General features: G+C 37.6%; 1 protein-coding gene across 3 annotated transcripts; it reads left to right on the forward strand.

Moving 5' to 3' along the window:
* The first annotated feature begins 1,642 nt into the window (after positions 1-1,642).
* On the forward strand, positions 1,643-16,519 carry fndc5a (fibronectin type III domain containing 5a). 3 transcript variants are annotated; one of them, XM_067421913.1, is made up of 6 exons: positions 1,643-1,958; positions 8,179-8,294; positions 9,419-9,617; positions 11,756-11,845; positions 14,259-14,434; positions 15,994-16,519. In XM_067421913.1, exons 1-5 carry the CDS (start codon positions 1,889-1,891, stop codon positions 14,396-14,398), a joined length of 615 nt encoding a protein of 204 aa, XP_067278014.1. In that variant the 5' UTR covers positions 1,643-1,888; the 3' UTR covers positions 14,399-14,434; positions 15,994-16,519. The 3 variants fall into 3 exon arrangements, with proteins under 3 accessions (XP_067278014.1, XP_067278013.1, XP_067278011.1); XM_067421912.1 differs by having other exon boundaries at positions 14,259-14,430; XM_067421910.1 differs by having other exon boundaries at positions 14,259-14,392.
* Positions 16,520-20,517: the final 3,998 nt, after the last annotated feature.

Here is a 20,517-nt window from a genome sequence, read left to right on the forward strand (position 1 = left end):
CATTGTGTAACATAAAAAAATCGGAATTCTTTACAAATAAATCTTTGTTTGTTACTTTACATGTTTAGACATCATTAGATTCCCGAATCCATGCAGAGTCCAACGATATCAGATAGGCTAGGTTTTGCCTTACGGTTTGTTCAACGTCGTGATTAAGCATTTAAACAACTTTCGCGACTATCTTCTAAACCGTTAGTCTAATTGAGACGAAACCACTGTAGGAAGATTGGAATCATACACTGTAAAAAAATATATGTTCAATAAGTTATGACAACATATGTTTTTACATTGTTTGAACTCATCAAAATAAGTTAAGCAATGTTAAACTTGTTTTTATTAGTTATACAAGATGTAACTCATTTTTTAAAGTCAGTTTAACATAATTTAAGTTGAAATAACTTAAACATCCAAGTCGATTCTACTGCAAAAGTTCAAAATTTGCCTTCTTTTTACAGTGTAGCGGGTTGACTAAAGGCCAAATGTCAAAAATCAGGTGTGGGTTATTTTTTATATGCTTAAATACAAATGTCTATAACTCAAAATGAGATATTTTCCCTAAATTTGACAAGCTTATGTATAGAGGCACTCTGAGGACAAAAAAAGTGTTGGTGCTGCACCACTTGGTGGCGCTATAATTAAACAAAACATGAAATTGGCTTTATACAACTCAATGTATTTATGTGGGTTTTTCTCAACCTTTTTGCGTAAAATTGGATAATTTGAGTAGCTCACTTAATTTGGATATGTAGGAAAACATTTTTTTATCATATATATCGCACTTCTTGAGGCCTTTATATACAAGCATTTCCAACATATTATTTCAAATAACATTTCTTTTCACATGGTGACGACGTATTTATCCATATTGCGACATAAATCTAGCAATTTTTCTCATATTTCCTATTTTTGGGTAATTTTATAACATCGTTGTCTACATCAGGCGTGACTGTTGTTGTTTCGATGATGTTTGCTGCTTGACCAATGAACATTTTGTCACAACTTAAAATTATTGTGTAAAACCTACTTATTAACGCAAGGAGATTTCTAGTTCCCAGAATGCTTTGCATGGGATTTAATTCATATGAATTTATAATTAAATAATTTAAATGGCTTTGCTCAATGAGCAACTGTTTATAGCAGTATTGTGGTTCGTCGCTACTGCTCATTACATACAGTGAAATAGAGCATGTCCTATAAGTGTATTCACTTGAGTTATTTTTAAATTGAATTTAATTGCCGTTTACTCCATTGAATCATCTTTCTGCTACACAAAGTATTTGAGTTGTGCTTACAAGGAAAGTTTAAATTACTTAATGTTGAAGACATGTAAAGTCAATTTAGTCAAAAATACAAATTATGAGTTGTTAGAAATAGTAGAAATGCTTAGCCTCAATCATATCATTGATGTATTATAGTAATTATGACAGTACAGTTTCAATAAAATTAAAATCATCTCCAGATCAAAATAACCGATGACTCCTAGAACCTATAATAAAATGACGCGAAAGAATCTGAGAGCGAGGGTGTGTGTGTGTGTGTGTGTGTGTGATAGCCAGAGCGAGAGAGAGAGAGCGAGAGAGAGAGAGAGAGAGAGAGAGAGAGAGAGAGAGAGAGAGAGAGAGAGAGAGAGAGAGAGGAGGCTACAGGCTCCCCACACACTCCTTCAGTCAGTTTTTTTAGCCTCTTCAGGCTCGCAGCAGGTTGGCTACATGGCAGCCGTATGAAAAGACGTCGCAAACAGAAGAAATGTCTTCGTTTAATGTCTTCATATGTCCGGTGTAACGCGTCGCGCTGATGTAGAGCTGAGAGCTGTCCGCGGTGCTGAAACCCAGCGCTTCAGACAACCGACACCGACGGAGGACATTCACATCCAGCCAGCGGGGGAAGGATGAGGAGGGTCTTCATGCCCGCACCGCTGCTCCTATTGAGCTGTTTCGGAGCGTCGTGGGTCTTAGCTGGTAAGTTTACAAGATTTCATTCCATTAAAACTAATGCATTTCCGGGGACTGTTGCTCATCCCTTTAATTATGGCATCCGATTGGGCATTGCACGATAGTTGTGGGCACATGTGGCATGTGTAATGATGTGGAGAGCCTGGGAAAATATAAAGCACTGCAAAACACAGCTGTGTCTTTTGTGTAGGCTATTGGAAATTGCCAATATTGTTTTGCAATATTCAATATATTTATTTAAAAAAAAAGATTTTCAGATGATGTTGGCATGCAAATCTCTTCAAAGTGCAATTAAGAGACAGACAGACAGACAGTGAGTGAACTGCTTCAGTGATTCTGTCAGCACCATAATATAAGCGTGACATATTAATGCTGCACCATAAAGAAGCCTTCTCTGATGCAGCTGGAACCAACAAAATAATAAATCCAAACTACAACCTACATCAACTTAATGGCCTATAAATTTTATATCTTAATGCACCACGCTCAACCCCTAGTAAAGAGGGAAAAGCCATGAATCAGGATGGAAACGGGCTTCTGGCAGCTGCAACCATCAGTTCCTCGATGCTTTTAGAGGCTCCAGTGACAGGAGGCTGCGCTTTCAGTAGAAAACGTGTGCGAGTTTACTTCAGGGAAACGCATTACACAGAAATAAAACTGTGGCAGAGAAGACGAGAAGGTGAAGAGTGAGTTGGAGAGAGGAACAGGTATGTGGTTACGCAAATCGGGTCAGCATAGTAAAAATAATATGATATGGTTAACGGCTTAAAGGAATAGTTCATCAAAAATGCACATATCAATATGTCTGTTGTGGAACACAATTGGAGAATGTGTGGCGAATCATATAATAAACTTACATGGCTACATCACCACTAAAATGGTCCATATGTTATTAAATCATAGCATTGTGTGAGGAACAGACTGAATGCAAGTCGTTATTTATGTGCATTATGTTTATATGTTTTTTGTTGAATCTGGCATTAAAGTTCACACCAAGAAGGATAACTTTAAAGATAACTATATTCGCAATATCGTTTTGTTAATTCTACTTACGAGTAAACCTCACTCCTCTGATCTCAAGAGTCGTGACTGACACTAGAGGTTGTAGCCTTTAGCCTCCTTGTTAGAGCGTCCGACTCTCATGCAGACCCGGGTACGAGTCCCGCTTCGAACAGGAGGGGTTAAACTTGTCTGTCGCTTTAAATGCTCAAGCTCATTACAGCAGGATGGATTCTGATTGGCTGTTTATATTTTTATCATTCATTACCTGGAGAAAAGTGATTCTCTGTGCCGTTATCGTTATAGCTGTGGTGTGAACTCTGCTAATTCATTAATACTGAGAACAATTTCTAGAACCATATCTTTACCGTTGTCTTTATAGTTATTGTTGGGAATGGGCCTTTAATGTGTACCTTTCTCCTTCTTTCCTTCCAAATACATTTCTACTCATTTCTACTGTTTCCATTGCAACCAAGCACAAACTTATTTCCATATAAATTTAAAATATCCCTTTCCTCCTCACAAACACACACACGCGCACGCACGCACGCACGCACACACACACCGTATTTTCGATCCCCTTACACTGCCCCTACCCCTAAACCTACCCATCACAGGAAACATTCTGCATTTTTACTTTCTTAAAAAAACTCATCCTGTATGATTTATAAGCATTTTGAAAAGTGGGGACATTGCCAATGTCCTCATAAGTCACCTAATAAGTAATACCTATGTCCTACCCATGCTATTATACACATTTGTACCCTCATATTTCACAAAAACATACACACACACACACTAGTCCTGGAATGACAACTAGACTTACAGTATCTGTTGAAACTGCACGTTATAAAACGGAGAGTTCCCATCATCTTGCGACATTGCTTGGCTACTGTAAATAGCATTGAGCTATTGAATATTGTTTCATACCTCCTAAAACTGCCCTTACATGGTCCAGCCACTGTGATGACTAATTGCATGTGGCTAATTGCTTTATTAATTAAGTGTAAAACAGCTCCATAAACTCAAATGCAAAGCAATCTAACAGTTCATAGCGAGGCTTTGAACAAAATTACAGTCAAACTCCTCAGAGGAGCAGAATTAGTGTTTCAAAAGCTTTCCTTTATTTAGTACAATCATCTTGATCGGTTTTCTAGATTGGGTCATTCTTTATTTTCGGTCTCAATTGATTTTGTAAGGAGATTGAATTAAACAGCCTAGAACTCACCCGAATAAAATATATAACATCACCGTATGAAGTACGGCTAAAAATAATGTTTTGTAATGATTTAAATGCAGATCTGAATCTTCCTTGTAATGATTTCTGAATCAACATCTGAACAAATCACAATAAAGTGTTAAAGCAAATTAAATGTACGTTTATGTTTAAGCCTATCTTCTACATCAATGAGGGATGCTTCATTTATAATTCAACAGCATGTGAATGTTATTACTCCCAGAATGCCTTTCTACAGCCTATAGAGAAGTCTACTTACTGCAAACACCAAACAGTGCGTCTAGGCAAGCTATTATACCCGAAACAAACTCGACAGATGCTTCTATAGCTACACAAGCTTGGTTTTATGTGTCATCTTTTAAATGTGCCAGAGCACAGTTCAAAAGACAAATACATGCGCCCAGTCTCTGCGAGGCTGCAGTGAGCGCTATAGAAAGCATCAGCATAAACTTTCATTTCTATGGTCATTTCTCAGTTTGAAGAGGACTATGGTGCAAGAGAAAGTGGAACAACCGTTTAGGGGCCTAAATGTCCAAGTCTTGATTTTGTTTATACTACTAGAAAAGGTTTTCATGCTTGAACGTTTAAAACTAAAAGATTTTTTTACATATTTGACATTGTTGCAGTACCTCTCTTCCCAGTCTGTCAATAACACTCTGGGGTTCGTTTCCCAAAAGCATTGCTAGCCAAATATGGTCACAAGTTCCACTGAACTCATTCGGTTATAACAACTTGCGACCATATTTGTCTTTTGTTAATTTCCTGTCTCTATGACGCGCCATCTAAAAAGTGCAGTGTGCTCTGATTGGTCAGCTTGACAAGTGTGTTGTGATTGGTCAACTGGTCAACCAGGCCCCGCCGTATGCATTGTGGGAATTATTTAAATGAGGAATATTGGGCAGTATTTGTTCCAGGAAGAAAACTCAAGACTAAAATGGAGGCGTTTCAGGGAGTTCAGAAACACTGACACTGATATAGAGAACAACTCCTGCTGGAGGGACTTTGTTACTTTGCAGACATTTTTCATTCTCAAACAGCAACATCACACAATAAAGAAAGACGAACAAGTTAAATAGGAAGTCGTACAAACCTTATGTGCAGTTTTTTTTATAAATCAAAGAAAAATTTATTATATAGTATTTAAGAAAATATTTCAATTAAATAGCAATTTCTGATTAAAAATAGGGTAACGCTTTATTTTATAGTGTGCTTGTTACAAATGTGACATGTAGTTACTGTAGTTATAACTACAAATTATGCATAATTACATGCAATCAACTCTAAATCACACCAATCCTATAACCCTACAGTAAGCACATGTAGTTATTATTATTATTCAGTAGTTAAACGTATAATCGCAGTGTAACACAGTTAGTGAGGACAATAAAAATCCAACACAAAAAATGTCACCTTCAAATATTCACTGATAGTTCATAGAAGGATTAAAACAATGCTTGGAAGATCATTTCAGAGACCCATGCATAAAACATGAATGCAATCCATTTGCACAAACCAAGATTATCTGCTCACTGTATCAATAAACTACAACCAGCTTTGTTAATCGCATGATATGTAGGCAAAGAGGGGCTAATATGCATACAAATTTGATCTGGGCCACCATAAATTATACTAGTGGTGCGTTTCTCGCTCTTCATCCCTCCAAACGGCTTCATGACCAAGAATCCAGTGTGTGTGTGTGTGTGTGTGTGTGTGTGTGTGTGTGTGTGTGTGTGTGTGTGTGTGTGTGTGAAGTAGTGTCAACAGAGTAGGTAGAAAAGAGATGAGCAGCACCTGAGCTCTCTGAAGCACAAATTCATTCAACAAACATGAGAACACTTCAACACTGAGCACACACACACACACACACACACACACACACACACACACACACACACACACACACACACACACACACACACACACACACACACTGTACATCCTTTTACAGGTCAACATGAAGCAGAAGAGAACAGCTCATATAAGAACTGAAACAGCTAGAACTATACTTTCATTTTTACGCATTATATTCGCTTGACAGAGAACATATTGATCTATTTAAACTTCTTCTTCTGAGCCAGAATGTATCTCCTCTTAAATCTTTAAATCTAACCACCAAACTCGGCTCAGACCTTCAGACTCTTCTGACTCGAGGTGCTCTTTTCAAACTGACTCGACCTTGGTTTTCTTACAAATTAATATTAAAAATCATAAAATTCCCTTAGACTCACATTGAGCTTCATCCACTACGTATCTATCATCGGCAAAGACTAGCATCTAGCTTAGAACATGCTTACAACATGCTAATTCATGCTAGCAACATGTTAAATCACACTACCAACATGCTTATTCATGCTAACCTGTTAATTCATGCTAACCACATGCTAATTCATGCTCGAAAAATGGTAATTCACTCTAGCAACATGTTAGTTCATGCTAGTAACATGCTGGTTTATGCTAACAACATGATAAAACATGTTAATTCATCCTAACAACATGCCACATAATGCTAGCAAAACATGCTAATTAATATTAATAACGTGTTATCTGTGTGCTAAAATCTGCTTATTCATGCTAACAGTGCTTACTAATGCTAGCAACGTTAGTTCAAGCAAGCAATGTGTTAAAACATGCTTGCAATGTCAATTCATGATAGCAAAATGTCAAATCAAGTTAACACTTAAAGGGTTACTTCAGCGATTAGCATATGGCTTTGTATCAGTAGAAACCCTGGAGAATATTCAAATTATTGTGCTTTCCCCCCTCATATCTCCCTGAGACGAGAGATTTATGCATTTTATTTCTGGAAAAATTCCTCCTATGATGCAAAATGACGATTTTTGCATCATAGGAGGAATGTTTGCCCAGAGGCTAAAGACTACAGCCAGCAGAGGGAGCTATTTCCGCATGTTTTGAATCTGTGCATGGGGGATGGGAGATTACACTCAGCTGGCAGGGAGAGCTCAGCTTGCAGACAGGATCATTTAAACGGAGCTATGGTGAGCAATGTAAGTCTTTTAACATCTCAAATTAATTTCTATGAAAGTTAAGCTTGCAAAGGCATGAACTGAAACGCGTGCCAGACTGAACTCCTGTGTGAATGTATGCCGCGAATGTAGTCGTGATTACCTCAGCTCTCATCACGCAGTTAGTGCTCAGGGGCAGGGCTGTGACACTCGCGCGGTGACTCACTCATTATATTGAACAGACACGTTCAGTTTTTAATTGTAGTGTCTTCTCTAACTCAGTCACAGTAATGAAGTTGGTGGTGTTGGGAATGGCCTCACAGGGCAGCGAAGCATTCTGGGAATTGTAGTCTTTCATCCCCATGGGACAAAAATACATTTTCTGTCTTTTCTCAGTCTAGAAGACACCAAATTCAAAAATAATTTCACATTTCTGCTGCATTGATGACCCAGTTTAAATACAGATTCATCTTCCCAGCGCTGAAGTACCCCTTTAAATGTTAAATCATGTTAGCAATGAGTTAATTCATGCTAACAACATGCTAAAACATGTTATTAAAATGCTAAATCAAGCTAGCGACATGCTAATTAAAGCTAGAAGCTTGTTCAAAATGTTAGCAACATGTTAAATCATGCTAACAATTTGCAAAATAATTTTAGCAACCTATTAAAACATGCTAGCAAATCATGCTAGTTCATGCTAGCAATGTTTTTCTCTTTCCACTTCACCAAATTTAAAACCGATAAAACTTTCAAACTTACAGTTGTTAAGCCAACATCAAAGTCTGTTTATCAAATTGTATTGGTATGTTTTATTGTTTGTGTTTTTGGACCGTGTGTGCCCTGAATAAAGCTGAACTCATCTAGTTATAAAGTCATTTGTTTCTGTGGGACTTCACACAGCAGGTCAGATGAATCACACACAATAAGACCGAATGAGCATTAAAAGTAAAAAGGGTGAACTTTGATGTCAGATGTGGAGGTGTGTCTGTAACTGTGCTCACTTTAACCTCTCTGTTGTTCTCAGACAGTTTGGCTGCCCCAGTGAACGTGTCCATCAGAGATGTGAAGGGCAGCTCAGCCGTGGTGACCTGGGACACGCCGGACGGGGAGCCGGTCATCGGCTTCGCCATCACACAACAGGTAATAATCACAACGAGAGAGAGAGAGAGAGAGAGAGAGAGAGAGAGAGAGAGAGAGAGAGAGAGAGAGAGAGAGAGAGAGAGAGAGAGAGAACGGAAAGGTCACACACAGAACTCTATATTTACCACTCATGCTGATTAGTAGAAAGCAGCTCACAAAAGAGAAGGCATTTGCTAAAATACTAGTTCTATCTATCTATCTATCTATCTATCTATCTATCTATCTATCTATCTATCTATCTATCTATCTATCTATCTATCTATCTATCTATCTATCTATCTATCTATCTATCTATCTATCTATCTATCTATCTATCTCTCTGTCTGTCTATCGGTCTATCTTTCCTTCTGTCTGTCTGTCTGTCTGTCTATCTGTCTATCTGTCTATCTATCTATCTATCTATCTATCTATCTATCTATCTATCTATCTATCTATCTATCTATCTATCTATCTATCTATCTATCTATCTATCTATCTATCTATCTGTCTATCTTTCCGTCTGTCTGTCTGTCTGTCTGTCTGTTTATCTATCTATCTATCTATCTATCTATCTATCTATCTATCTATCTATCTATCTATCTATCTATCTATCTATCTGTCTGTCTGTCTGTCTGTCTGTCTGTCTGTCTGTCTGTCTGTCTGTCTGTCTGTCTGTCTGTCTGTCTGTCTGTCTATCTATCTTTCCTTCTGTCTGTCTGTCTGTCTGTCTGTCTGTCTATCTATCTATCTATCTATCTATCTATCTATCTATCTATCTATCTATCTATCTATCTATCTATCTATCTATCTATCTATCTATCTATCTATCTATCTACCTATCTATCTATCTATCTGTCTGTCTGTCTGTCTGTCTGTCTGTCTATCTATCTTTCCTTCTGTCTGTCTGTCTATCTATCTATCTATCTATCTATCTATCTATCTATCTATCTATCTATCTATCTATCTATCTATCTATCTATCTATCTATCTATCTATCTGTCTGTCTGTCTGTCTGTCTGTCTGTCTGTCTGTCTGTCTGTCTGTCTGTCTGTCTGTCTGTCTATCTATCTATCTATCTATCTATCTATCTATCTATCTATCTATCTATCTATCTATCTATCTATCTATCTATCTATCTATCACAGAAAAAAGATGCCCGCATGCTGCGCTTTATCCAAGAAGTGAACACTACCACGCGGAGCTGTGCACTCTGGGACCTGGAGGCCGATACGGACTATATTGTGCATGTTCAGTCAATCGGTATAAGCGGGCCGAGTCCCCTCAGTGAAACGCTGCATTTTAAAACCCCGAAAGATACAGAAACACAGGACTCTAAAAGCAAAGGTACTGACACGAACACACATCGCTCCAGTACAACACTGTTTGAAATACTGAATACAGTGGACATGAGTGTGCTTATCATCATCACGCCATCAAATGAACAGCTAAATAAAGAGAGAGAGAGACATCTGATGAGGAAAAAAGCGTAGTTTTGAATCATACGAGCGTAGTTTTACAAGCAAACATTACTCTAACATAGATTTGCAAGCAGACAGCTACACTGGTTAATATTTGACCATCTTTAAATCATCTGCAGTACAGGCTTGCGATCATTTTCTGTTGATATGGGAATCTATTTTATTCCTTTAATACTGAAATAACATCAGTTTATCCTTTATTATTCAATTTACTTTTTCTTGACAACCATGTAGCCATCTTGCTCAAATATAGTTTAATAAATCATGAGAGAAAGATATTTTTTCAATGACTACTTTTTGACTACTTTAAATCTTGAAATATATATATATATATAAAAACATTAAGACATGCATGTTCTAATTGCATAATTTCTTTAAGAAACAGTTGATTTAGCCTTAAATTGTGCAGCATCAGTCACTTAGTTCTTCATTTAATAACAATAATGAACTAAACTAAAAATCTCCAATAATAATAAATTCAGCAATTATGTAAATTGTATGTATGCATTTTTAAATGAGTGGCATTTCCTATTTTCAAACTGTCCCTCAGCTGCTCTGTGCCTTCTTTTACGTCTTGGATCAGTGATACACCAATAAATAATGCACATGAAGATCATGTCTTTAAGATCCATTAGTTTCATTAAGGATTCAGCTCATCCCAGTAAATCAATAATCTGTGATTAGCTCATGTTTTTCATCTATCTAAATTGCAAAGGGACATTGAGAGATTTTTAAGTAGTCTGATATACACAGATCAGGCATAACATTATGACCACCTTTCTACTATTGTGCTGGTCTCCCTTTTGCTGCCAAAACAGCCCTGAGCTGTCGAGGCATTGACTCCACTAGACCCCTGAAGGTGTGCTGTGGTATCTGGCACCAAGTTGTTAGCAGCAGATCCTTTCAGTCCTGTAAGTTGCGAGGTGGGGGCTCCATGGATCGGACTTCTTTGTTCAGCACATCCCACAGATGCTTGATTGGATTGAGATCTGGAGGCCAAGTCAACACCTCAAACTTGTTGTTTTCCTCAAAGAGCCACGTGTTCCCCAGATAAGTGACACACACACACACACACACACACACACACACACACACACACACACACACACACACACACACACACACACACACACACACACACTTTACGTGATGGTAAAAAGGCCACTTTCTTCCATTGCTTCATGGTCCAGTTCTGATGCTCACTGTTGGTGCTTTCAGCATTGGACAGGGGTCAGCATGGACACCCAGACAGGCCTGCAGCAATGCAGCCCCTTACGCAACAAACTGTGATGCACTGTGTATTCTGACACCTTTCTATCAGAACCAGCATTAACTTCTTGAGCAATTTGAGCTACAGTAGCTCGTCTTTGATTGGACCACACTAGCCAGCCTTCGCTCCCCACGAGCTTTAGGAGCCTTGGCCGTCCATGAACCTGTGGCCGGTTCTCCACTGTTCCTTCCTTGGAGCACTTTTGATAGATACTGACCACTGCAGACCGGGAACAGCCCACAAGAGCTGCAGTTTTGGAGATGCTCTGACCCAGTCGTCTAGCCATCACAATTTGGCCCTTGTCAAACTCACTCAAATCCTTACGCTTGCACATTTTTTCTGCTTCTAACACATCAACTTTGAGGACAAAATATTCACTTGCTGCCTAATGTATCCCACCCACTAACAGGAGCCGTGATGAAGAGATAGTCAGTGGATTCACTTCACCTGGTCATAATGATATGCCTGATCGGTGTAATATAATAGTACCAGGGTTTTGTGTCACAAAAAAAGAAAATGATTTATAATGACTCCTAAAAATGTAATTGAGGTGCAGAACATGATGCAGCATTAGTACAGTGTAGATTTTAATAGCCTATTTAATTTTTCAGTATGAATTTCTAATGAAAATGTTATCATACAACATCTGGGATATTTCTAAAACCATTAGGCCTAGGCATTATTAATAATCAATATTTGACATACCACTAATAATGTCCTTAAACTGTTGACAGACGAAGTCACCATGGAGGAGGTTGGGCTGAACGCTCAGCTCAGAGCAGGAGAGATCATCATCATTGTGGTGGTTCTGATCATGTGGGCAGGTGAGCACTGGACCATTACATTAGCACTCAAATCCTGCTTCAATCCACGTTCATAAAGACTGGAATACACCAAACAACCTATCCACCCATATTACAGTCTGAGGAGTCGACTATAGCTGCTGAAAATCAGAGGAAGTCTGCAGATATTGGGCAGTTTGTGCTGACAGGTTTTACGAATAGTGTACGATGGGCACAGCCTCTGATTTAGTTTAAAGTTTTAACATTCGGTTTTATTGCCATTAACACTCTGTGTATTTCATGTTTTCAGCTCAAACCAACTCAGATATACAAATGCCCTTTGCATAGCGCAATGCTTCATTTAACAAAATAAAATAAATATTAACTAGCCCTATAAATCAATAAAACAATTGAACTATATAACGTTATGATATCAAACTAATAGTGAATTGTTCTGAAAAATATCCATTTCATTGCACAAGGCCCTGCTTTTGAAATTAGCATTTCATATGTTTTATAATAATTTTGGAATTTTAAATGTACAATGATAAAATTATTCTGTGGTGTAAAGTAAATACTAAAAAAATAAAATAAAATAAAAACTTATTTTCTACATGAAAAAGTTAGTTCAGGCTAGAATAATAATAAAAAAAGTAAATCCCACCATGCACTGGGGTTTGAATAATCAAGGTTATTTTTTCACTGTTTTTTCAGATGTATTTACACTGCTTTATCATTGCTTTTGTTGTTAGATTTAGTAATTTGCCCTTTTTGTGACATCTGAGTTCATTCTCTATTCAAAATGAAACATTCATGACACATTACTACTATTATATATAGATACGGTGTCTACACAATATCCATTGTATTATTTACCTAGAGGTTTCTAAGTAAAGAATACACTTTCAAAGTGTGGTTTAATTTAGTGTTATATTGTAAAAAAGAAAACTTCAACAAAGCGAATATTACTCAACCTTTTACCAGCTAAGTTAAAATTACACATTTTCTTTGTTAATTTTTCTTAACTACTCCACCTTAATTATTTTGCAACAAGAAGTGTTTTCTGTGAATGTGTGAGACTTTCGATTCCTTGGTGCCTATAAGAAATACAAAGAACAGTAAACGGTCTTAGTATAAAAAACTAACTCTTCCTCCTCAATTTTTCTCTTTTCCCTCCCTATTTTAGCTTTTATTACTCTGAATAATATCCAAATCTTTGTATTTAAGGCACTTTTTGCGTTTCTTCGCCTCTTCATGACAGATCGCTTCCTGTACTCCTCGGTTTTAAGCCGCTTTGGATAAAAGCGTCTGATAAATGTAATATAAATGTATATGTAAATGTAAGTATTTGCACTACAACCAGTGTGTTTATGATTGTGATTGTGATAATAAATTACAATTATACGATAAAGTTACTAGTTTGCAAAATAAAGCAGCATAATGGCCACATTCACTCTTTGGATAAAAATATATCATTGTAAAAAATAATTCAAAAAAAATAAAAATTCAGTTCACACCACAAATATAACAGCACAGAGTAACTGAGTAAATGTCGAATCACTATTTTTCAGCTGGAAGCAAACTTGACAACCAATCACAGTCCAGACTTTAATCTTATGTGAATGTCTGAATTCGTGGAAAGGCATCTTTAGTGTTTTTCTTTTAGCAGATTTCTCTACAATTTCAGCAAGATGCCTACTAGTTTGATTTGTTTGGTGTATCCCAGCTCTTTAAAATACATATTAACTGCAACCATAATCAATACAGAACACCATAAGTTAATAGACTACATGGATTACAATCACATGGCCAAATGAACAGCATATAGAAAGAAGCAGCAATGATGTATCCACCTTATTTTACAACAGAGGCAAGCAATTTTCTGTGAATGTGCGAGACTTCTAATTCATAGATAAATAACCAGTAAACTATTTGTGCTACAAACCAGTGTGTTTGATCTTGATAATACATTAAACAGGGTCTATTTACACCAACTGCCCTTGTTCGCAGAAGCTATTGACACTAACTCCGCCCGCCATTACCTGATTGAAATCTGTGGTATAGGGGTAATGTCCCAATAATAAGGCAGCATCCATTTATGATTTAAATAAATGTAATCATAATAAGGTGTAAATAGCATCAGCCACAATTTGCACTAAGTATAAAATGTATAGCATTTAACTACCATTTAAACTTAGTGCAAAGAAAATATTTTTTATTGCTCTTTACAGTAATTTTTTACAGGGTGTAAAAGCATCTGTCACAATCTACATTCAATGTAAATAGTACTGTGCAAATAATATGCTAACAAATGCTAGTCTGCATTTTCGAGCAGTATAATGGCCTAAAATAACTGAAGCAGATGACACTGGAAGCCTTGCACATTCAGGTTACAAACCGCCACGCCGCTCTTCCGCTTAATAAGGTGGATACGTGCATGATTTTTCTCTTTCAGGTGTGATCGCGCTCTTCTGCCGCCAGTACGACATCATCAAAGACAACGAGCCAAACAATAATAAGGACAAAGCCAAGACCTCGTCAGAGTGCAGTACTCCTGAGCATCCATCAGGGGGGCTTCTGCGCAGTAAGGTATAACCACGACCCTATGAGAGTCCAGACCACACTAGGCAGGTGAACCGTCCTCAATTGTAACTCCAACCAAACTCCATTAACATTTCGCTTCATGTCTAAAAAAGACAACATAAGCATTCTCAGTGAACATTAGTATATATTGTCTTAATTTCATAGGATTATAAATGCACTTGCCATCATGCATTTTGGTTGCTTATTTCGATAGTCCATTATACTAACTATAAGTAACTTTGCAGCTACATGTCATCTACCTATCATTAGAGTATTAGTTGACTGTCTGCTTAATATCTGCTAACATTCATCTCCTCCAACACAACATAACATATCACAACAGAACACAACATAAAATATAACATATCACAACATAACATAACACAACATAACAACACGACACAACATATCACAACAAAACAACACATGACATCACATCTATCACACAACACACTATATAGCCAAACGTTTTGGGATGTCTGTCTTTACTGCACATGAACTTAAATGTCATCCGTAGGGTTTGATATGGAGTTTGCCCACCCTTTGCAGCTATAACAGCTTCAACTCTTCTGTGAAGGCTTTCCACAAGGTTTAGGAGTGTGTTTATGGGAATTTTTGTCCATTCTTCTTGAAGGGCATTTGTGAGGTCAGGCACTGATGTTGGACGAGAAGGCCTGGCTCTCAGTCTTCGCTCTAATTCAGACTCTGTGCAAGACAGTCAAGTTCCTCCTCACAAACTCCCTCCTCCATGTCTTTATGGACCGACGCTTTGTGCACTGGAGCGCAGTCATGTTGGAGCAGGAAGGAGCCATCCCCGAACTGTTCCCACAAAGATGGAAGCATGAAATTGCCCAAAATATCTTGATATGCTGAAGCATTAAGAGTTCCTTTCACTGGAACTAAGAGGCCAAACCCAACCTCTGAAAAATAATCCTACACCATAACCCCCCTCCATCAAACTTTACACTTGCCACAATGCAGTCAGGCAAGTACCGTTCTCCTGGCAACCACCAAACCCAGATTCGTCCATCGGATTGCCAGACAGAAGAGTGATTGGTCACTCCAGAGAACACGTCTCCACTGCTCTGCTCAGTGACGGTGTGCTTTACACCACTGCATTTGACGCTTTGCATTGCCTTCGGAGATGTAAGGCTTGGATGCAGCTGCTCATCCATGGAAACCCATTCAATTAAGCTCTCTAGGCACTGTTCACGAGCTAATCTGAAGGGAACACAGGGTTTGGAGGTCTGTAGTGAATTCAGTGATTTTGAGGGGTGTCCCGATACTTTTAGCAATATAGTAAAACACAACACAACACAACACAACACCACAATACAAGACTGAACTGCTGTATTTCTTTAAAGTCAACACTTCAGTATGGAATTATAAATGTTTTTATAGTTAACCATTGTCTTGCTTTGCAATGCATTATGGGATTGCACTCACTGAGAACGATAAATGTGATGCTGCTCAAAATGATCATCATGGAATGTGATTTATTATGTTGCCATAGCCTCGCCTCTTTCATTCTTCATTACTCCACTATGTTCTGTGTTGAGCGCTGGAATCCTCTCACTAACATTAGACATCTGCTTCCATCTCTACAGTTTCCCAAGAACATCAACAACAATAACCGAACGCCATCTGTGAACATTATCAAAGTATGACAGGAATCGTTTTCACTTCAAAAGGATTCCGCTTTTCACCATGCGGCTGCAGAACCGCCATATGTGCTCATACTCAAAACAGGAAGCAGGAATTTTGGAAGTTTCTTGATGACGGCCGGAACAATCCTGCGAGCACAGTGAGCGCCTGAAAGAGAGGCTAGAAAGGTGAACTTTAACACAGACCTGCTCTGGCTCCAGCAGTTTGGAGATAAGGCCGAATCTGCGGCTGTTCAGGGACAGGAGAAAAGCCTCTGAAAGAAATGCAGGGGAAAACACTCTCTTTTTATCACTTTACAACTAACTGAGATCCACACCCATTCAGAAACTCTCTTTTAAACTTGAAAACTTTTGAGCCTTGCTCCGTTATCTGGTTTTCTCCTTAACCCTTTTCAAATGGCATGATCCACATTCCTCTATTCAGTGGTGATGAAGGCTTTTATAATAAAACTAAATCTGTAGTAATCAACTATAAGGTGGGCATACATTGGGGTTCAAATGCCTGAAACCACAGCATCGGCAGAGGGTGAATCAACTCTAGGGTAAGGCTGAAATAGTGTAAATGATGTGTTGCCAATCAACAACCTAAACATCCCAGCATAAACACTCTAGTTATTAAAGTGGTTATGTTCACAAACCACTATAATTTGAACAGCCAAGCATACTGTATGCGTGATTTGCCATAGCAGCCAATTTGAATAATAATAGCCTAAACTTTGCCTTACCTAATGCAGCAAAATATACGTATTGAGTGGTGAGCGGATTGTAACTTAAACACGTTTGATTGGCCATTGTGTTAAAGAAATCAACAGATAAGTTTGTGATTGGCTACATTACTCAATGCTGCAGAAAACGTTGTAAATATAAACCGATTTATATTAGTTTTGATGCACTCCAGAGCACAATCACCAAATATGTTTATGTTTTTGATTAGCGTATTTGTGAAAGTGCAGAATTCACAGTTCAGCTCGCGCACTGAACACAACTCCTGCGTTTCAGTGATGACTAATCTAAACGCCTCTGATTGGCCATTGCATCCATGAACTCATCAGAATCAACAAGGCTGTGAAACGTGTAAAAAATATAATGCAACATGAGCAGATCTAAATTTAATGCCGCAATTGACACTTTTTTTATTTAATTTTCACTTTTTTACATGTTGTTTAAATGTGCAGGTGCTTTTTCGTTCACTTTTGACCCGTGTTCTTCCCCAGTTTAACACACACTCCACCTATGAACCACAGTGAAATATCTGAGATTTACAGTAAATTACCACTTAAACCTGGAAATAAATAACAGATCAGCAATAATGAAGAGATTTAAGAATTCTAGACAAATATGTGATATTACTAATCGTGGATCTTTGTAGAGAAAGTAAGATTATTAACTAAAACTATTAAAAATTATTTCTGGTCATTTAAATAATGTTTAAATAAAATAAAATATTAGCTGCATAATTAAAAAAAATGTCTTTTTAATTACTTAATTATTTAAATAATTAAGTTGAAGTACTAAAATAGACTAAAACTAAAATTAAATTAAAACATATAAAAACATTTTTTAGCAGAACTTAAAATAAAATAAAATAAAAGCTAATTAAAAACTATAATACTATATCAATAATACTAAAATAACAGCTCAATATTCTCAAATCATGCTGAAGAACATGTAATTAATTAAATAAATAAATAAAGAAAGAAAGAAAGAAAGAAAGAAAGAAAGAAAGAAAGAAAGAAAGAAAGAAAGAAAGAAAGAAAGAAAGAAAGAAAGAAAGAAAGAAAGAAAGAAAGAAAGAAAGAAAGAAAACAAGCATTTTACTAGTGGTCTCAGACTTTTTGGACCCCACTTTATATCAGATTTGGTTTCATCAAGCTTTTTGTTTTTTTGACCAAACATTCATCCAGAGAATAGTTGGCTTGTTTTGAACTGGTTTAAAAGATATGACTGAGTGAATATGGAATAATTTTGCTTAGAGCTCTCATTTCAGCATACAGAAGAGACTTTCACTTCTATTGATTGTGTTCTTGTTTACACCTGCAGAGATACTTGACAAACAAAACAGAGACACTAAACCAGCAGTGCTGGGGGAGACACTTTCAAACACATTATTTAAAATAGGTGGAATTCAGAAAACATAGTTCATGTAAGTTTTTTAAGCTTAAAATGAATAATTCAATCAGATCTGTATTTGTTCTGGCACAAAGACAAGGGGATTAAAATGTAAGAACGCTCTCAGTTAGAGTGACTAGACATACAACAACGAACCACAATACACTTATTTATATAACAATACAGCAGCATTTAACAAAATATTTCACTTTTAAAAAGCACTTAAATGACATGCACTAAATGAGTTCACTAAATATGCTCCAATTTTAGGAGAGTGTGTTTGATTATGAAGGATATAATGTTTCTTATACTGCCTTGCTACTTGTACAAAGTAGCTTGTTATTGAAATAACTATACAATTGAAACCAGCTGAGCTACTGTCATGATACTGAAAAGATAAATTGACAAAAAAAGTACTAATTACTGCTAAATACTACTATACTATTATCAGTTTGGTTGTGTATATTTCCTTAGGCTATATATAGTATTTATTCTTTAATAAAATCAATTGTAGTAGGGCTAGATAAACATTACAAAGGGCGGGTCTCTCCGCACAGACCGCATTTTTGCTTTTTAAAATGAAAGACGAAGATTAATGTAATTAAAGAAAGACTTTTTTTTTTCTTGAGTGATGAGCGCCGCATTTTGAGAATGCCGTGTCACGCACGAGACGCTGCAAAAGATGCAAGCGCACCGGTTAAAGACCTCCGTCTAGCGTGTTTACATTGAAAAACAATGGAAAAGTAGCGCAGTGGAATGTAAAAACGTGTTCTGTGTGACCGGCCCCACTACATTTTCTCATTATGTCAGTCCTGGTTTCAGTTTTAAATGGTGTGAGAAAGAATTTTGTGGTGATGAATGATATAGAACATTTTCTGTGGACTGCCAATCACTGCAATTTTCAGTTTAGTGCTGATATGATGTTTCTCTTAAGGACATTCCCTGTGCTTTCTCAATGTCGTCTCTGAGGGAGACTGTCCTCCTCTCTAAACAAGGGCTGAACATGCTTCACATCAGCAATAATACCACGGGGGATTCTGACCGGCCTCCAGGATTGCACTTAAACCGACAGGACCGTCAACGCTGGTCGATAACATTATGGGATTTAAGTTAACGGACAGAAACCACTGTACTACATTCTCAATTTTACCGTGTGCTTTTATCACACTAACCTGAACCTGTTGATTGTCATTAAATCTTATAAAATGGAATTGAAACATTATTTTGTGCTGTAATACACGTTATAGCGCTGAATCTGGAAGAGCAAACCCAATGACAAGTTTTAAACAAGTTTCCAGTGCACTCCCACTGTCTGCCATTGGTTTGACAAACTTGTGATTTATTTTTAGTTGTCTCTGTATATTAAACCAAGTGGTGCTCACTGCAGAGCCGGATGGACGTCTGGACCTCATGCACTGAGATCATAGACTGTAAAAAACTATGGATGTAGCGTCTGTGACGTCACCCGTTGGTTTCTGAAGAGCATTTTTGACACCTAAAGTGGGCAGATCCAGCCATCGCCATCTTGGCAACGCGTCACTCCCGGATAACTAAAATTAGGCAAAGAGGCGGGACGTGGCCGAAGTTAAGGTGCCTGGTTACTGAAACCACGCCCGCCTAGCTCGACCATAGCGGCAATCCAACTGTCGCTCAAGTGGCCACGCCCTTAATTATGCAGATCTTTAAGACTTAATCAAGCAGCAACCTCCGCCAGTTTCTCTTGAAGCCATTACAGAAATGATTGAAACTGTAATTTAATTCATCGACTGGCCACTAGAGACAGGCTCCAGTAGGGAGCAGAATCTCATTGAGCCCCATGTTAACATGCCCAACTTTACAGTAGAATAAAACATGTTTACAGTCTGGTACAAATTGTGGATTTGGTCTATATGGATAATTTTGCCCTTCATGACAGCTGTGTTCAGGGTGATTTTTTTCATTCGTTTACATTATATAAAGCCTTAAAGTTCTGCATAATTAAGGGCGTGGTCACTTTGAGTGACAGGTGGATTGCCATTTATCTCCTGTCTGTTAGTCATCGCGGCACCTTAGCTCCGCCCATGTCCCGCCTCTTTGACCATTGTCAGTTATGCCAAGATGGCAACGGCCAGCTCATCTCTTCTTTACACTTCAGAATTGCTCTTCAGAATCCTATGGGTGATGTCACGGGCATATTTAATTTTAAGTCCATAATTTAAATGGATGAGCTATAAAAATTCACTTTTTGTACCAGGCTGTAAATGTTTTTTTTTCTGCTATAAAGTTGGGCATTTTAACATGGGGGAGATACAGATTTTGGCTCTAGCGGCCAGTCCCAGTCGATGAATTTGCAGTTCAAGTCACTTCCGTGTTGGTTTA

The sequence above is a fragment of the Pseudorasbora parva genome, chromosome 17, assembly GCF_024679245.1.
Source record: "Pseudorasbora parva isolate DD20220531a chromosome 17, ASM2467924v1, whole genome shotgun sequence".
NCBI classification, from domain to species: domain Eukaryota; kingdom Metazoa; phylum Chordata; class Actinopteri; order Cypriniformes; family Gobionidae; genus Pseudorasbora; species Pseudorasbora parva.

Bases quoted from the DNA above. Each gene is read 5' to 3' on its own strand.
- fndc5a (XM_067421910.1), top strand. From the start codon at position 1,889: ATGAGGAGGGTCTTCATGCCCGCACCGCTGCTCCTATTGAGCTGTTTC. The intron at 1,959-8,178 runs GTAAGTTTACAA...TGTTGTTCTCAG, and splicing joins AGCGTCGTGGGTCTTAGCTG to ACAGTTTGGCTGCCCCAGTG. The intron at 9,618-11,755 runs GTACTGACACGA...AACTGTTGACAG, and splicing joins ACAGGACTCTAAAAGCAAAG to ACGAAGTCACCATGGAGGAG.